The 19,887-nt window shown below is 40.6% G+C and overlaps 1 protein-coding gene across 2 annotated transcripts in view; it reads right to left on the bottom strand.

The window, feature by feature from the left end:
- Positions 1–18,966, bottom strand: part of CDYL (chromodomain Y like) — a 237,238-nt gene extending 218,272 nt beyond the window's left edge. For both annotated transcript variants that reach the window (XM_077770040.1, XM_077770041.1), the window contains exons 1-2: positions 18,819–18,966; positions 9,180–9,320 (exon numbers count right to left, since the gene is read on the bottom strand). In XM_077770040.1, coding sequence (XP_077626166.1) covers positions 9,180–9,182 — 3 coding nt within the window. In that variant the 5' untranslated portion in view covers positions 9,183–9,320; positions 18,819–18,966. The remainder of the gene's footprint in view (positions 1–9,179; positions 9,321–18,818) is intronic.
- Positions 18,967–19,887: the final 921 nt, after the last annotated feature.

Raw genomic sequence — 19,887 nt, 5'->3', positions numbered from 1 at the left:
TGGAAGAAAATTGGCTGATGCTTTCAGGCCAGAAAAGCTTTTGGATTTCTGGATGTTTCAGGTTACCTGTATTGGAATCTCTACCTTTTGATCCTAATAGTCTAAAGGTGATTGGGTCACTCACCTTTTTCAATGATGGATTCATAATTCCTGAAGGACCAAGTCTTCTGCATGTTGATGTAACAAGACTCATTAGGTCTATGTCTTAGTGTGGCAGATATTCCGTCCATCAAAACAGTGAACAGACTGAGTAACCCTGTCTGCTGAGCTATGGATATACAAAAGGTCTGAGAATAATCTGAAAATATGGATATGAGTTCTGTATTCTCAGCATGACTTTTTGATTCTGCAGGGTGAGTGTGAGAGAGTGTGAGTATATGAGAGTATGACTATGAACACACATGAGTGCACCCACGCAAAATGAGGTTTCAGAGAAAGTACATTCACAGAAAGCTTGAAGGAGGACTGAGCAGGAAGAGCTGCAGGGCCTCTTTTGGATGTTTGATCTAGGCTGTGAGCCAGCAGGAGGGAGAGTGGTTTGGGGAGATTCCAGGGGCAGAAACAGGGATTCTATAGAGGTGGGGGTTCATATGTTTGGAGAAGAGGGATTTTGTTCCACTTCGACTGTTCTGATCACTCTGTGTTGTAATTTATGACTCTATATGGCTGACTACCATACTAGACTGAGTAGGCACACAGTAGATTTCAAATGAAGTTGATTTTCAATTGGCTTGATACTTAAAAGGAGATTGGGACCTAGGAGGAAGGAAGAGCTCTGGGGAAGGTGCACAGTGGGGACTGGGCTTTAGAAAAAGAAGTGAGACCAGGTCCAAGCCTGTGTACAAGTGGGTTTGTACTAAATTAGTGGAATAATGTGGAACTATACAAATATTTTAGGTTGCCTCTAATTTGTACCCCAAGAGTGCTTTAGATTGGAGAAAAATCATTTTTTCTACTTCAAATGGCCACCTGACCTTGTTGTATTGGAGTGAATAAGATAGGAAGCACATGGAAAGGGTCTTGAACCCATATCATCTCTTTGAAGGTCAATTGCTCTTGGACCTCTTTACAGTTGGAAGCAGAAAGCTATTACAGCAGCCAACGCCTTCTGTCTGAGAGCTTCCTGGGATTCCTGATAAGCCTTCAATGAAATGTACTTCCTTTCCCTTTAGAAGCAAGGGTTCAGGACTCTTCATCAGGAGTAGAGTGGAAACTGTCCTTTCTCAGGCCTTTGGGTTCAGCCATGTTTTAGTTTAGTGAACAGTCAGCTCAGGACCTTGAAGCAGAAATAACTGGACGTGTTCTAGAACTACGAGGGATGAAGGAGGGAGGCAGTGTAAGGAGAGGGAACGTAACAAGAGGAAGCCAAGGCAAAGATGCAAAGATGATAGTCTTTGAGAGCTGCCACCAAGGGTAGGGAAGGGACTTCAGAGATAAGAAAGGTGACATATTAGGGGCTGAGCATGAGACAAAGTCCATCTTACCAGTGAAGCCACCAAGATGTTTAGAGAGCAAACATGGCTCGGATGTGGACCAGTCTCTGGCTAATCATGTGGACTCAAGCCTAATTTTACCGGGTGTGACTAGAGATAAAAGAAGTAGCAGTCAAGGCCATTTCATGTGAGTGGAGTGATAACAACCTAATGAAGAAGCATTTTTTAGCTAGTTGAAAGAGAAAATGCTTTAAAAAGTAAACGTAAATTCAGAACCATGGACTAAGTGTAAAATCAGTCCTTGCCACTATTCTAAAATATGAACCTTCCACTCAACAAATGGCTTCTGTCAACAGCACAAAGCTTGCTGCCATAACCCTGAAGGAGAGGCAGTAGCAGACTTTACATGTGGAAAAGGTTGGTAACACAGAAGCAAGAGCCAGCAAGACTGAAACCAACTAGTCCTAAACCACAAACACCAGAAAAAAAGTCAACATACCATTTGTCACCATTTCACCACCAGCCTTGCTAAAATAGCCTTCATTGAGGACACTGAGCCCCCAGGTGGCAGCTGAAATCCTCAACAAACACTGCATTTTATTGTGGTGGCGTCCCACCCAAGGGGGCAGCTGGAAGCAGTTTGTCAGTGAAAATTTAAGAAAGAGAATCCGTGACCACTCAGGGCTTATGTTAAACATGATATCCGATGGAGGTACTTCAAAATTTTAATTTCTTTTGGTGGGGGTTGGGGGTTGGATGGAATGGAGAGAGACCAGGAGAAAAGAAAACACCATGCTTCAGGGGAAAAAAAAAGATATTACCACACTTTGAAAAAAAAAGAAGATATTTGGTCAGAGAGATGGCTTGATCATTTTCCTCATTGTTCTGTGTTGATTCATGCTCCCCCATAGCAGGTGAGCCTTGAGTGTCTAAAGGGATGTGTATTGCCCATCTACCTCACATATGGACATGAAGTCCTTTTTGTGTCTGAGTGGACCCCTTAAATTTTCTTCTCAATAAGGTAAGATTTCGACTCTTCTCCCCACTCTTGAATGCATGTTGCTTGGCTAAACTTCATTACTTACTGATTTGGATTACCTCAAGTGGGTTAAAACAAAGAAAACTCCTACTTCTCTGAAAACCCTTTGTTCAATGGAATGTCATACTAGTCTGAACTCATCCCACATATTTGCCGATGGCTACTCAGTGTCAAGGAGCAGAGATGAGCAGATACATTTGGAGATTCTATGGCATACTTTCTTTAGTTACTAAAATATAAAGTTACTGAAACTACGTATCTAAACGTATATGTAAATATATACTAGAGTAAGGCAGGGAGTATGAGTATGGACGTTAATTTTGGGCCTACTTCCTGTCAGGTATTTTTTGAAATTATATTACTACTTAATCATTATAACAATCAATGAGTTATCCATTATTTCCCTCTTTTAACAAAGGAAGGAATAGAGACCCAGAGTAACCTATTCACAATCACTTTAAAGATAACAAGCACTTTTTACATGAAAACTTGTGGTCTTTTTGTGGGACATTAGCTGCCATGATGCTGTGATTGTGTGAGGAACTGCAACAGTTTGAATGCTATCAAAAGTTGAAAGCTAACTTTATGATACATTTATTGGTGTTTTCACCTCTAAACATTGAATGAATGGTGGTGGAGAGGATAATACTAGGGAAGCATTTTGGGGATCACATTGGTAGCAATTTCCTGTAATGTTTCTTCTGTAAATCTGAGTTGTCACTTAGCAAATCTGATGTGGCCAATGGTGTATAATACAGTTACTTGTATTACTGGGTAATCTGCCCATTTGTTTTCAGCTTTGATGAGAATGGACAAACTTTGGAAAAGCATAGAGATGCTCACTTTTGGTAAGAGCAGGTAAAAATGTTGGCAGGATACCACAAGGTAAATCCAACAATGTAACTCAATGCCACCCAGGAGATACCTTCAAATTATTTTGTTGGAGGGGCACCTGGGTGGCTCAGTTGGTTAAGCAGCCGACTTCAGCTCAGGTCATGATCTCACAGTTTGTGGGTTCGAGCCCTGCATCAAGCTCTGTGCTGACAGCCCAGAGCCTGGAGCCTGCTTCAGACTCTGTGTCTCCTTCTCTCTCTGCCCCTCCCCTGCTCATGCTCTCTCTGTCTTTCAAAAAAAACATTAAAAATTTTAAAAAAATTATTTTGTTGGAGTTATTAAAGGAGGGAATAGATGTATGATTCAAACTCTGGCTCAATCATGAAAGTAGTGGAGGTAAATACTTTAATATTTCTACCAATATCTTTAAACTCTCAGGGTTCATTCATTTTAAGGTAACTAAAGGTAGACTATGCCTCAGGTAGACCATGCCAGGAGGCATAAAGAACTGTACTAGATTAAAAAAAATTTTTTTAACATTTATTCATTTTTGAGAGACAGAGAGAGAGCACAAGCAGGGGAGGGGCAGGAGAGAGGGAGACACAGAATCTGAAGCAGGCTCCAGCTCCAACTGACAGCTCAGAGCCTGACATGGAACTTGAACTCAGGGACAGCAAGATCATGACCTGAGCTGAAGTCAGATGCTTAACCAACTGAGCCACCCAGGCAGCCCTAAATTCAATTTCTATTTACTTCCCCAAGGACTCAACACTCTGGTGTTTGTTTGTTTGTTTGTTTTTTGGTGCTAGCAAATGGTTCAGAGAGATGGTAGGTGCTTTATGATTTCTCCTATATTTTAAATTGCTAAAAGCAGAAACCAGGGTTAAGTCTGTTTGGGCCCCTGCAGACCCACTCTTTGCTCTGCTCCATGGCTTGAGATGCTGACAGATGAGAACTTTATCAATAGGCTTTCTTCCTCTGCCTTCTAGTTGGATTCAGCCAAGGGGAGGCATCCATGCAAATCTGGAGAGTGGGAGGAGAGAAAGGTCTAGGCTCCCTCCTCCCTGGGTTTTGGTGACTTTAGGAGGACAGCCCTCAACTGAACAGTTGCCTTCTTCAGGTTCTGATCATCATTCCCTCCCCTACCCCTTCAGGTGCTAGTGTCTCCCCGCTGTGCTAGCCCGGGATCCTGCCCAACATCTTATTGGGTTCCCTAACTCTGCCCATACCCATCTCCTGCCTGAACCCTGACCAACTCCTGTTCAGCACAATGCTTTATACATACATACAGAGGCCTTTAAATTCAATGAAAAAGAATGGCTTGGCTTCTGATATTTGCATTCAAAGATTGCTTATGGTAGGGTGACCAATTGTCCTTGTTTGGGTCTGAAGGGAGCTCCCAGGATGCAGGACTTGTAGTTTTAAAATTGGAACACAGTTCTGGGCAAACAAGATGAATTGGTCACTGTAGTACATTGTTAAAAAACAATTTTTAATTGGTTTTGAAAAGCATTATCTTATCTTTGAAAAGATTTCTATGATCATATTTAAGCTATTTTACTAAATAGAGTGTTCCCCACTCATGAGAAAATTTGTGTCTGAAATGATTCTCGTAAGGCACTTTGGTATAATGTGAACAGAGGATGTGTTATTTTATTTATTTTTTTGTCTGTTCAAATCTGTTTACTCTCCAAAGGAAGTCACCCAAGGAACTAGCGAGACATCAGGGTGATATATAAGTGCTTACTAAGAAGTTTTGAATGAATAGAGTGGCAAAGTACATCACAGTGAAAAAGAGCTGCTTGAATATGGTTTCTGATTTAAAAAACACTTCTGGGCATTTTCAATGACAGTTTTCTGTATCCCTGTCGTTCCAGTGTGCTGTTATCCTGAGAATTAGGAAGAACATATTTTATTGCTTTGTGTAACTAATTCCATTTGTTGGTATATTTTAATTCCTAAGAGATCAGTTTGAAAAGAAAAGCAACAACCTCAAATAAAGCTATCATTTTATGAGGAAATCTTTATTTACATGTTGGGATATAGATGGATTATTTTATCTTTTTCCCATCAGAAATGTGTTTATTAAATGACAATATTAACAGCGATTATACTGTTTTCGTAAATGGGCTGCCTGGGAGGAGGGAATTTAATAGAGTTAGAAATCCACCATGATCTGAATGGTTTTCAATTCAAGATATTATTTTCTGGCAGGAGAGCTTTTGACTGTTCACTGCAGGAAGGCAGAATTGCAAATATGTATCCCTTTCCCCCTGCTATTTACTCTCAATCTTCTTGATCTATTTCTGTTCCCCAAATCATTGTTCTTCTCTCAGAGCTGGACAAGTTATTTAAAACAAATTGGTAATATTGGCTGTGGTTTAAATTAGAACTTAATAATTTACTTCAGGTGTCTTTGGAGAGCTCCCTTTGGTATTATCTCTGAAACGGCTGGTGTCAACATTGTTTTCTGACTATAAACTACTATAAAGAATGTGTGAAAGATATTGACCTAAGTGTATTAAATTTATCTCATTGTAGTAAACATTTATTGAGTGCCTACTATGTGTAAGAGGATAATAGAAAATCAGACTTCACAAAAGGAAGGTATTACTTGAAGCATCACACTAATGGAAAGGAAAAAAAAGCCAGTAGTCACCCATTTGAGTTAGGTTTAAAAAATTACATTCTGTGTATTCATTGGTATTTTTAGACTGAGTTTTCAAGATTGGATTCCCCTTTTCTTTTGTAACCTTGTGAAATTTGTAAGAGTTTTAACTCCATGTTTATAAGTAACATTTTTTTCTTCAGAGAAATGTGAGAACATGAAATAAGATCCTAAAGTCCCACAGTAAATTTTCCATGGCCTCTGTGGCTTGTCCACAGAGGTGCCTTGCAAGATTAGTAGGTGATGCTTGTGGCTGAGAATGTAGTAGATTTTCAGTTTAATGGACTTAGTAATTACTGGGTCATACTCCTGAGTTGCTAGTGCCATTGAAACAGACTTCAGAGATTAACACAAAGGTCTAGAACCTGTCCCCTGTTCAACACAGACAGGAGCATGTGGTCCAAATGTAAATTTTCTTTGGTTGCAGAGACCATTTTCTTTTTCCATAATGGGCAATAGGAAGTGTGCTGGGGCAAAATGACAAAAGATCTTCAGAATGGAAGTTTGGGTGACCATTCCAGTAAAGAAACTGTGCTGACAAAAAAGATCAAGAAAATCTCACATTGCAAGCGGGCAGGTTATCTGATCATAACTCAGAAAGCCTCATCCTAGCTAATCATGGTGGGTTTTGAGGTTTATCAGTCAAGGGTCAGCCCATAATAGTTCTTCTGCCTTTCTTGTCTTCATTATAGCTTCATTCCTTTGGCTCCAAACATCATTTTCATATTCATGAAAATGAGTCATTAAAAGCCATAAAAAGTGAATATCTTATTGATTAAAGCAATTAGGTAACAGTGTGCTCAGGTCTTGTAGGAATGGGGTCAAGATAGGTGTATGGATGGGGAGGGAGGCCACCTGACGTGGGAGTAGTACTTACAAGGGGGGCAAGATGAAGTTAAAGTTTAAACTGTTTGATGTTACATGTTGTCCTTGAACAATTAATATAGTTAAACATATCTTTTTTTTCTCTTTTTTAAAAAATTTAAATTCAGGTCAGTTAACATATACTGTAGTATTGGTTTCAAGAGTAGACTTCAGTGATTCATCACTTAAATATAACACCCAGTGCTCATCCCAACAAGTGCCCTCCTGAATGCCTGTCACCCACTTAGCCCATCCTCCATTTAGCACCTCCCCCCACCCAGCACTGCTCCAGCAATGCTCAGTTTGTTCTGTGTATTTAAGAGTCTTGTATAATTTGCTTCCCTCTCTGTTTTATCTTATTTTCACTTCCCTTCCCCTATGTTCATCTGTTTTGTTTCTTAAATTTTACATATGAGTGAAATCATATGTTTTTTGTCTTTCTCTGACTGACTCATTTTGCTTCACATAACACATATCTTTTGACCCTGGAATTCTGCTTAAAAAAATTTACATTAAGAGGGGTACCTGGATGGCTGTGTACATTAAGTTTTTGGCCCTTGGTTTTGGCTTGGGTCATGATCTCATGGTTCATGACTTTGAGCCCTCTATTGGGCTTTGTGCTGCTGGTGTGGAGTGTGGACCTACTTGGGATTCTCTCTCTCTCTCTCTCTCTCCCTTCTCTGCTCGCACTCTCTCAAAATAAGTAAATAAACTTTAAAACTTTTATATTAAGGAAAAAACAACAAAATACATGCACAAATGTGTACATACAAGAGTGTTTATCACATATCATTTAAAAGCAGTTTTAAGTGAAAATAACTTGAGTATCTATCAATAAGAGGTTGGGATTCTCTGCAGGAATCCAAAATGTTGATGTAGCTGTGTATTTCATGTAAAGCCATGGTGTAATTTTTAAAGAGAAAAAAACCCCAAAAATATGTCTAACATAATCCAACCGTTGTTTTTAAAAAATATTCGAGTAAAAAAAAAAGAATCAATATATAGATATTAATTTGCATTAATTGCATTAACTACATAGAAAAGCTTGGTACTATAAAACATTTTTTCTGGATAGTAGGTATACGAATGACTTTTTAAAAAGCTGTTTTATACTTTTAAAATAAAAAAAATTGTACAAGTATTACCTTAAAAATCAGAAAAACAGCAAAGACACACAAAAACCTTTTCATCTGAAAAACTGAAACACAACTTAGCCCGAGCAGAAGTCCCAACTGTAGGTCCTGGGTGTCTCAGCTGTGGCAGGAAATGTCTTTGCTGGGAAATTAAAACCCCCAACTGCACGTGGGCTCTGGAAGCTGTAGCAGTAAAAGTATCCCAGTAGTCAAAACAGGAGTCAGGCAGCTGAGAGCACACTCTTTCAAACATGACTTTGGATTCTACCTCTCACCCACCCCTCTCTTCTTGGTTTCTGTCCCCATGTCCTCACTGCCTGCTAATGCTGACCCACTGATTTCAAACTCAACATTCCCCAGACTGACTAGGATCTCCACCAGGTCTTTTCTGAGGGGATGTACTCTTTCTCTCATTTGACCTTCCATAGTTCTTTGTAGCCTCGGTTGGGGACCTATCTCCTGCAACCTGTATCACATTGATTTGAGCACCTGTCTTATTCCCCTTGCAGAATGAAAGCTCCTAGAGGCAGTGTTTTTGTCTTATTCCTGGATATCTACCCTGAAGTCCCTAGTTCCATGCTTGTCTGATGGGAGGCACCCAAAACCATGAAGAGTAAATCAATGACAGGATGGACAGATGACTTCTGCAGGTTTCTAGCTCTCATGACACCTGGGCTTGCTTGTTATTTCTTAGCCATGTAGAAAACCACTTTCTCATTCAATTTCATCCTGTCAGAAATCCAGGCATGACTTAGTGAAGGTAAGGCAGAAAGAATCAGTGCTGCCTTCTCTGATATTTGTAAACACAGGGTATAGGATGTGCTATCATTTGACTTGGAGGAAGTGGAAAATGGAATCCAGCCAATTATTTCTTAGGTCATTAAAAGTTATTAAAGAAAGCAATAAGAGACATGAAAGTAACCATTGCAATAAAGTGGAAGCTCTAGCTACAAAAATAAATTAATTTAGAAAGGCCAGATAGAAGAAGATTCAGAGAATGGAAGGAGAATTCGAGAGAGGAGGAAAAGAGAATGCACAAGAGGAGTTGTCAGAACAGCTGTAGAATAACCGTAGAATAACCAGAATGCTGCTGTTGAACAATTTCTGAACAGGTACCAATACAATTACTAGTTTTAAATAAAAAAGGGGTCCCTCTAAGAATTCTGCCCTACTGTATCATAACCAACTCAGGTGCTGGAAGGTCTTACCATTGTTTCTCTTCAGAAATAACTTCCTAGTAGCATTCTCTGTATTGCCAGCTCTTATTTCTGCTTTTTCCCAGGCTGGTCCATGTCCTGCCTGGAATGCCATAAAATTCTTCTGAGGTCTCTGCGTTCTCTGATCACCACCTGCAATTACAATCCCCACAAGAGGAATTTACTAAAGTAATTGGAAAACGAAATCTCACAGCATTTAGCTACTTTCCACAAGGTCCATATTGAATTTGAGAGTGAGCCAGCATTTTGTGCTTGTGTGGTGGAAGCAATAAATATCATTAAGCACTGCATCAAAGTAGCAATGCATTTAAAACGATAAAGGATAAAAAACAATTTTCAAAATTGTTAAACTTGCCCTTCTCCATCGCAGTAGATGTCAATATCTTGCTTACCTGCAATGTATCATGAAGTATTGCAATATATTAAAGAGTTGGTAAGCCAAGTGGCCTCATGTTCATCATGAGGGTGGAAAGGCTGCCTTTTGTGGTTATGAAGATTTTCGACATAACACCTTACAGACCAACTCAGTGCCTCTCTTTCCCTTTTCTAATAGGCTAGGGGACATAATGATGACGTGAGATGGCCCTTGTCCTCAAGTGACCTTTAGTGTGGTAGGGAGACAAAGACATAGCTAACATCTTATACAAAAGATCTGAAAACGAGGAAGTAAAGTGGTGTCTGATGGAGAGTTGCAAGTGATTCGTTCTGATGCAGTGAGAGCAGGAGGAGCAGAGGCAGAGTTGTGGGAAAGCGTGTTGCGTTTTCAGAGCAGGGAGTGGATTGGTGTCTTGTGGCAGGAAGTTTATGTCAACACATAGTCAGAGATAGTTATAGAAAGTCTATATCTTTTGGAATCGGTTTTGGATAAATAAAAAATTCTGAGGTCATTCCCTGTGACTTTTTAGATACTCATCTTGAAAACAATTTTAACTCATGTCATATACAGCTGAGCAAAGCCCTAACTCAGGTAGTACATCAAGATCGCTGTTGCCAACACAGGGAACTGGGAAAAAAGAAGTTTTGCTAAACCAGTAAGAACACTTAAGGAATTTGGTGGTAGTCAGCACTGCTCAGCACTCCTGGAGGGTACTGAGGTTTGGTGGAGAATTTCTGACATGACTTTAATTGGGCTGATATCATCCCCTAACTAATACAACTGTCCTGACTGTGCTCCATATGAACGGCAGCTGATCTTTTACGTCATAGTTTAATTTGAGATCAAATGTGCTTTTCTTGGAAGCTGCCTTTCTGTCTTAAGTCAGGGAATGCTCAGCTTGCAGCAGAAGAAACTGATGCTGGGGAGTGTAACCCCTTCCTCTGGGCTGACCAGCAGCAATGCTGCGAAGGGGTCCAGGGTGGTCTTTGGCCTCTTGAACCGTAGTGATAATATGTTTATTGAGAGCTTATTATATAGGAGGCTTTGCATTGAGCATTGCAGATGTATTCTCTAATCTTCTCCATGGCTCTTTGAGCAAGATTCTATAATTCTTACTTGATGGATGAGGAATTATAGTCTATACAAGTTAACTTCCTTGAAGTAATGCTGTTAGTGGTGAAGCTGGGTCTTGAATCCAGGCATTCTGATGCTCTTACTCTTGTCTCCTTTCCACTGTCAAAGCCTGATTTCAGAAAAGGCATGAGAGACATTCTGCTGCCAGGTAAAGTATCTTTGGAGAGGCAATCTGGTGTAGGGGTTAGGGACATGGACCATGCAGTCAATTTGACATGAGTTTGCATACTGGCTCCATACCTTCCCTGTATGAGCAGACAGATGACCTAGCCCTCCAGCCTTCAGGATGCACATCTGTAAGATGCTGCTAACAGCTGCACATACCTCATATATTATCCTAAGTGTGAAATGAAATGATATACGCAACTCTCCTGGCATGTGGTGTGCTCTCAACAAACATGAGCTGCTATCCATGAGGATTCTTGCATGCGTAGTCCACCACTCGGATATTTGTGTTTTACCAATCAGATACTACTTAAGCCAAAATAAATTAATTTAATAGTAGAACTTTTTAAGAATCTGTACTCAATTATTAAGTAATCTGTACTCAACAGTTAAGTAATTATTAAGTAATAGGCAAATATCTACTCAATTGTAGATTGAGTAGCTCGAATGATACAGATGACCAAGTTGTCTTTAATCACCCACATGGTAGAATCTGATGCTTCCTTAATTCTTTGGGGGACCCCCACGAAAGAGGCAAAAGGGTCCTTCCTGGGCATCTGGAAATGACGCCATGCAGGCTGCCTTCTTGGGGGTGGCTTTCCCCCAGCTTTACTGATCAAGGATCCTTCTCTCACTACACCTGTCAAAAGCACTGGGGATCGTCTATGTAAGGAATGGAGGTGTCTGATGACAGAGAAGCACCAGATTTCGGGAGGCAGTTCCAGCCCTGCTCTGCCCCTAAATCGCTATGTGATCCTAGGCCTCACTTCCTGACTATAAAATGGAGCTTTGAAGCTAGAGAATCATCAGCCCCATCTTCAGAGGCCATTTCACTAGATGTCTCCATGTGATAAATACAGGAATGACAAACCACCTCCACACTAACGGAGTTGCCCAGGGTCACATACCTAGTAAGTGGCAGAGCTAAGACTAAGAAAGAACCCCTCACCCCTAGTTCTCAGGTCCAAGATATCTGTAGTGAATGAGTAGTGAATACTTTTCTTTCTTCTCTCATCCAGGTTCTCATCCACAGGAGCCATTTTAAGCTCTACAGTTCTCTGGCTCTACCACCCTAAATCTCAATATCTCTCTCTCTCTCTCTCTCTCCTTGTCTTTCTCTCAGAGACTAGCAGAGTTGTCCCAGTCTTCATCATGAAAGAGTATATAAATAAAGGAAGTAAAGCCTCTTTTCCCCCTGGCTTGGGGGATCCCAGTGTGACAGGACACAGGGCACTTTCAGCAGATGTCCTGGTCATGAATGCCTTCAGCTGTGGCCGGGAGGGTGGCCCTACTCACCCACGACTGTCCTGGGTCTCTAATCAAAGCTATTATCTTCTGAGAATGCAGATGGCAGCTACCTGTGTGGATCCAACCCCTTCTGTCTTCTTCACTTCCCTTCTTACTCTATTTCTACCTTCACTTGAGACTGCCAACTGCCTTGCCCAGGAAGAAATTCAGATGAATTTCTGGCATCTCTGCCACCCTCCTGCCCCTCCCTGAGAATGGAAATTACTTCAACGTCTGCCAATGAATTGGGATAACAGAGTTATTATTGAGTGCAGAATTCTGGTTCTCTTCCTGCCACATGCTCCTAGCCTGAAATCTTCAGTTTGATGACAGCAGGGTCTATTTCTACTTAACTGTTTTCTTTTCTCTTTTATTTTCTTTACTTTTTGAGAGAGAGAGAGAAAGAGAGGGGGAGGGAGAGAGAGAGGAGGAGTGGGGAAGAGACAAAAAGAGAGGGGGACAGAGGATCCAAAGCAGGCTCTGTGCTGACAGCAGAGACCCCAATGAGGAGCTTGAACTCACAAACCATGAGATCATGACCTGAGCTGAAGTTGAACGCTCAGCCAACTGAGCCACCCAGGAGCCCCTTAACTGCTATTTTTTAATTTTCTACTGCAGTGATAGCCTGCCCTCCTATAGCCTCTGCTGAAGCCCCTTATCAGTCAGCTCAGATACATACCTCCTCCATCCATCCAGAAGACAAACTCACATACACAGAACAAATGATCATTAAGGAAAATTTTCAGAAAATGGCCCCAGGGTCTGAATTACCCAGAGCACTGTGGTGCTGAGCTGTTCTCTGGGCTTGCCACCAAATACAGCTTGTAAATGATCTACTCCTGAGAAAGATGTAGCTCATAAGGCAAAGTCAGAGAAGTAAGAAGGCTTTTTGCTCTCCATGAGGAGAAACTGAGAATATTACAGTGTGATAGGACACAGGGCAGGAGGGAACACAGGAGAGAAAAAGGAAACAGACAGTCGTGATTAAGCAACAATAACAGCTACGGGGCTCAGTAGACTTGAGTAATTTTTATCTGAGCTCTGACATTCACTAGGTGTGGGACCTCCAGTAAATCACTTTACCTTCCTGCTTTGTCATTTCCTTGTGTGCAATAGGAGAGGGTTGGGTTAAATGGCCCCTTCTGGAGAAAGTGTTCAATTAGCACACCATCTCTTCTCCACACTAGAGGCTGGGGTGGAGGGAGGAGGCCAGAGGAACTTCAACTGTGGTTCTTGCTCCTGGGAAGTTTGTGATCTTGTTGGGGAGACCAATACATGGACTCACAGTGGTGATAAATTCATTATGTGAGATTGTGTGTGGAATCGCAAGGCTCATGTCAACCACAGGTATTTAGAAAAGGGGCAGGAGCAGAGGTCTGGGATGCTTCTTGGAGGAGGTAAGACATGAGAAGGGCCTTGAAGGTGATTAGAATGTAAGGAGAGGAGAGGAGAAAGGAAGGGGAGCCTGTGGAGTGGAGCAGAGGTGCCTGTAGGGATAAGGAGCTGAATATAGTATGCAGATGGAGTCCATTATGTAAGCCTTGAAAGCCATTAGATATCGTCCTTCTTTTTAAGAAATTTTTTTTTGAGAGAGAAAGACTACAAGCATATGTGTGGGAGGTAGGGACAGAGAGAAAGGGGGAGAGAGAATCCCAAGCAGGTTTTGCACTGTAAGCACAGAGCCTGATCTAGGGCTCCATCCCATGAACCATGAGATTATGACCTGGGCTGAAATCAAGATTGGGACACCTAACCTACTGAGCCATCCAGGTGCCCCAAGTCTTCTGTTTTTAAAAGAATTGTTTCTGGTATCAAGCGTTAGAGGTAAATTTGATGAAATGAAAAGGGAACAAACAGGAAGTGGTTCTCTTCTCAACCTTGGTGGCACATTGAACTATGGATACTTCAGTCACTTCTCCAGAAATTCTGATTTATTTGGTCTGGGGAGAAAGTCAAAGGATAGTCCATTCTTTTCCTTTTCCTCCCTCCCTCTCTTCTTCTTTTTCTCCCTGCTTTTTCTCTCTCCCTCTTTATTTATTTTTCTGTAGCTATTTGGGTATGAAGTGATAAGGGCCTGAAATAAAATAGTAGCAATTGAAATGGAGAAGAAATGAAGATAAAGAAACATTTTAAAGGAGAAACTGCCAGGTACCTTGCTAATGAACCACAGAGAATTAAAGAGAGATTCCATTCATTTCTTTAAAATATTTATTGAGCACTTAGCATATGCCTTATACTGAATCAGAGGCTATGGGGAATTCAGATGGCGAGACCCTGGTCCTTACTTCAAGGAGCCTATGTTTAGTAGATGACAAAGAAAAGAACTATAATACACGGAGAATGCAGACACTGGATTAAGTGTATATTTTTTCCTTATGGTGTGGAGATATACGGAGAGGAGAGGGCTTGAGTCCTTATGGCAGACACAGTGAAGAAAGTTCTCCACAGAGGTACCCTTGAGTGGCAGCTTGAAGTATCAGCAGGTGGGGTTGGAGGAAGGGGTTGTCCAGTGGGAGTCACAGTGGAGGGAAAGGTGTGGAGATGGCTGGGTGTAATGAAGGGCAGAATGAATGCATGGCCACCAATAGCCTGATCCCTAAGGAGCATGTGGTGTACGGAAAGCTTTGTGAGAAATATAGATTAGTGATGGAGAAGGTTAGATTTTTTTGTGGGTTGCCTTTTGATTTTTGAATGTTGGCAATGTTTGATTTTCAAACTTAGTCACAGTCATAGGAGTATTCATTGTAAAAGTATTTCTTTAAATGTACATAAATGCTTATCAGCTTTCTGCTTGTGTATTATTTTATAGCTTTAAATGCTTAATTAAAGAACAGTAGGGGCGCCTGGGTGGCTCAGTCGCTTAAGCGTCTGACTTTGGCTCAAGTCACGATCACACGGGTGGTGGGTTTGAGCCCCACATCGGGCTCTGTGCTGACAGCTAGCTCAGAGCCTGGAGCCTGTTTCAGATTCTGTGTCTCCCCCTCTCTCTGACCCTCCCCTGCTCACGCTGTCTCTCTTTCTCTCTCTCTTTCAGAAATAAATAAAAATGTTAAAAAATTAAAAAAATAAACAACAGTAGATGTAATCAATTGTTACAAGCCTACATACACCTAACAGTACAGTACATACACCTAACATTACAATCTTATGAAATGTATCAAATAAAGAGAAAAAATATATGTAAATTAACAACTGTGGTTGGAAATGTTTTAACATGCGGGGCGCCTGGGTGGCTTAGTCGGTTAAGCGTCCGACTTTTGCTTAGGTCATGATCTCGCGGTTCGTGGGTTCGAGCCCCGCATCGGGCTCTGTGCTGTGACTCCCTCTCTCTCTGACCCTCCCCTGCTCACGCTGTCTCTCTCTCTCTCCTAGAAATAAATAAAACATTAAAAAAAATAAAAAATAAAAAGGAAATGTTTTAACATGCATCTCTAAGAACTGTAGATCAAATAGACATTAAAAAGATCATGATATGCACAAGCAGAAAATACAATATATGTATACCCAAAATAAACAGAGTAAAGAATGTTTTTTTTAAATATATGTAGCATATTTATAGTAGAATTCTATAAATTCCAAAGAATCAGTCCCATTCAGACAATGTCCTCTAATTACAATGCAACTGTGGAATGAATATTTTTAAAAAGATAGCTAAAATAAAATCCCACATGTCCAGAAACTAGGTAACATATATTAAATGACACTTGGTTTAAAAAATAAGTATTTAGAAGTAAAACACTACATGATAGGATTTGTGTAACACAGCTAAAGCAATTCTTAAAGGCATAGTTGTAGCTTTAAATAAATATGCTGATGACAAAAAATAAAAAAGATAAGAAAAAATAAATACACGGATGAACAGGCAAGATTGAAACAAATGAGTTACCACTTTATACCTATTAGGATTACTGTCATAAAGCAAAATAACAAATGTTGTGAGGATAATATTAACTTTTTAATTAAAGTATATATGCAATAAAATTTACCCAGTTTAGAAGTCAGATTTTTTAAGGTCTTAAATGCCCAGATAAGGGATTTGGATGGCCAGAGCTCATATGGTGCAATAAAAAATTCAACAGATTTTTTTCGTCATCGAATTATAGTTTCACCATTTGCCAACTATATGATCTTAGACCAATTACTTGTGTCTCAGGGCCTTACTCTCTCAACCATGATAGGACTACATCTCTAGGAGAATGTGAAAAGGGTAGAGTGTACATATTAATGCTTCGCACATAATAAGGATGTAAGAGGTAATAGTTCATTTTCTATTTTACCCAACAGAATCTTCAAGGATGGGACCATAGTCTCTGCATGTTTGAAAAGCATCCTTTTCAGGGTGGTTCTGATGTACAGCTAAAGTTTCAAATTGTTGATGTAGACAGTGGAAGCCATGTCAGGCTTTGCTCTAGGCAGTGGCTTGTTAGGACTATCCATTGGGAGGGTGAGTCTCCAGGGGCCCTCACTGGGCCAAGAAGTCTGGGAAAATATGGAAAGGCAGTGTGTGGAGAGCAGGTGGAAGATTTGATTCAGAGGGGTTGGTGACAAGCTTGGTTTTAGTTAATGTTTGTTTATTCATCAATAAGCAAACATTGATTCAGGCCTACTTTGAGTGAGCCCTTATATTTCATACAGAGATAAGTGCATCCTCACTTCTCTGACTCATCTTTTAAGGAACAATTGGAGGCTTTCTGTGGTCTCTTTCTTCCTTGTCTTCTAGCTGACTCAGTGGTTATACTGGTAGTGGCATTTTAGGAAAGGTTAGGAGTTTTCAGTTGACTATGGGGTACAGAGCTCTCAACCACAGGTATTCCACTGGGGTGGTGGCTGGTAGGGATAGTTCATGACTTTTATCTTTCTTTTAGGATCTTCTAGCCTGGGATCCATAGCCACTTCCTAGTCTAGATCTCATTATTAATACAAATCCCTAGACTCAGGTGCTGATTCTTCTTCTTCATTTTTTTTTTTAAATAACACTAGGAACTACCAGGCAGAGTAGAATAAACAGGAAACCATGATATCATTCCTCTAGCATGATTAGTAGCTGTAACAATGGCTATGAGAATGGGCTTCACAGAGTTCTTGCTCATGTTTCCTGGACAGTCAACTTCGTGGGACAAATACACACCAACACAGAGGACTTATGCTGGCCACCTATTATGTTATTACAAGAAGAAACTGTCATCAGACCTTAAAACAAGGAACAGAATATCCTTTATACCTTGTTTTGCTCTCAATAGGTCTGCATATCCCTGTTCTGTCTTGACTTTAGGTACATTGCCCCATGATTGGGGGAATTAAACTAGGCAAGGTGATCAGAGAAGGTCCCAAAGAAGAAATTCCTGATATCATATTGGGAGGAAGAATGGCAGCTAGCCCTGGCAGGGTTAGGAGTTGGAGATTGCAGGGTGGGTGGAGAGGATTCAGCCTTATGAACAAAAGGCAGAGCATGGAACTACTTAAAATGTAACTAGCGCTTCATAAAATGAGGCTGGAAAGATAGCTAAGGTATCTAGCTGGCATACATTTTTAGGGCAAAGGTCCTGAGATCATTAGGATGACATTGAAAATTTTTTAAAATGGGGAGGTAAAATAAATCAGATTTTTATTTTGAAAAGATCACATGACTGATGTATAAAGACAAGATTAGAGAAGGGCCAGAGTAGTTTTGGGAGGAGTTCAGGTGAGAGGTGATGATAGCTTGAGTTATGTGATATACTAGAGATAGAAACAAACCAAAGACTTAAGAAGCAGATAGTTCTTGGTGAGGAAATAGAAATGATGCTGTGAATTAATGGAGTTAGTATGGACTACCTGTAAGGGGGTGCCCATGGTGGTGTTCTCTTGTCAATTCAACTCCACAGATCTAAAAGAAGATGCCTCATCTTTTCTCCATCTATCTCTATCTGGCTTGCTGTGGATGGAATATTTGTTTCCCCAAAATTCATATTTTGAAATCTAAGCCCCAATGGTATTAGGAGGTGAGGCCTTTGGGATGTGATTAGGTCATTAGGGAGGAGCCCTCATGAAAGGGATTGGTGTCCTTCTAAAGGAGACCCCAGAGAGGTTCCTCACCCCTTCTGCTATGTGAGAGCACAGTAAGAAGATAGCTGTCTATGATCCAGAAAGTGAGCTCTCTCCAGAGACTGAATCTGCTTGTGCCTTGATCTTAGACTTCCCAGCCTTCAGAACTATGAGATGTGTTTCCTGTGTAGCCTACCCAGTCTCTGGTGTTCTGTTATAGTAACCCAAATGGTCTAAGATGTGGTCAATATCTGTTAATGATACAATCATTTTAGTCATTTGATCTAAAATCTGGACATAATCTTGCACTTCTACCTTTCTTTTATGTTTAAATCTATGGCTAGTTGTCATAAAGTCCAGAATTTTCTTTTGAAATGTCTCTTTCATTTCTCTTTGTCTCTTTTAAAAATTCCAATTCAGATTCATATAAAATACCTGGCATTTGGTGCCTACATTTTATATTCCAATTCTGGTCTCCATCCTGAACATGGGGTCTCCTTTAAACATTGTTCTCACCATTCTGCTTCCTCCACAGAACCTTGTAGGGAATTTCCCTTTGGCCTGAAGTGAAAATCTGAATGCTTTGGTTTAGAATTCAAGGAGTGATTTCCTCTCCCCTCCCATGGCTTCCTTTCCTTCCCTACCTGCTTTGTCCTCTGAGATGAGTCTGCTCAGAACAATGTTTAAAGTCCATAGGCCTCTGGGGCTGTTCTTAGGTAGAAATGGGTGTTCTCCTCAAGGAACAAGTGGGTCACTGAGGCCAACATATGTTTCCCTCCGCTGGGCCTCTAGTCTGCCTCTCCTGTGGTTGTTTCCTCATTGGGCAGGGACTCTGCCTCATAAAGGCCCCTCTGTGATGTAATATGGGCATCTTTACCACACCTCTGTAGTGAGCACAAGAGCAGTTTTGACTATACTGGATATACTGTCTCTTGTAGCATCCTTTGAGAAGCTGAGACCATCACACCAAACACGGCCCTGTAAAAGCAGTTTTATAGGGACTGTCCCATGTGCTGCTGCACTCCCTTGGTCTGATTTAATTGAGAAAATATTATATCCAGAGCAGTGCTTTCCCAACCTGCAGATGGGGCACTGGAACTTGTGATTATGAATAGTCTCTTGAGTTCAGAACCAGTAAAATGGGCACTGGGAACAGTGAAGGAAGATGGAGATTTTAAGCTGAGTTTAGGGGGTGGTAATACTCAGCAATAATACTATGATAGTGCTCTATGTGGATATCATAATTTCCAATATATTTATCTCATGAAGGAACAAGAGTTAGAAATGCAGAAGAACATATTTGCAGGGGATCATCTTTCAGTTTTGAGAAGATGGAATTTAAAACACCTGTGAACCAACTAGGTACAGATTTCCAGCTGGTAGTTGAAAATTTGGGTCATGATCTCGTGGTCCATGAGTTTGAGACTGGCGTCAGGCTCTGTGCTTATAGCTTAGAACCTGAAGCCTGCTTCTGAGTTTGTGTCTTCCTCTCTCTCTGCTCCTCCCCCACTCATAGTTTGTCTCTTTCTCTAAAAAATGAATACATGTTAAAAATATTAAAAAATGAGAATGAAGTTAGAGCTAGACCAATTTGAATTTGAGAGTCATCTTTATGTAAGAAATAGAGCTGTGAAGGGGGTTGAGCTTTTAATTTTATTTTTGGAAGATTGATTAAAAATAATAGTTTATTCTGACTAGAATTCTATGCTCCTA

Source organism: Crocuta crocuta, unplaced genomic scaffold (genome assembly GCF_008692635.1).
Source record: "Crocuta crocuta isolate KB4526 unplaced genomic scaffold, BGI_CrCroc_1.0 scaffold24, whole genome shotgun sequence".
NCBI classification, from domain to species: Eukaryota; Metazoa; Chordata; class Mammalia; order Carnivora; family Hyaenidae; genus Crocuta; species Crocuta crocuta.
Note: the sequence above shows the minus strand (reverse complement) of the source record. Positions and strands in the feature narration are given on the sequence as shown.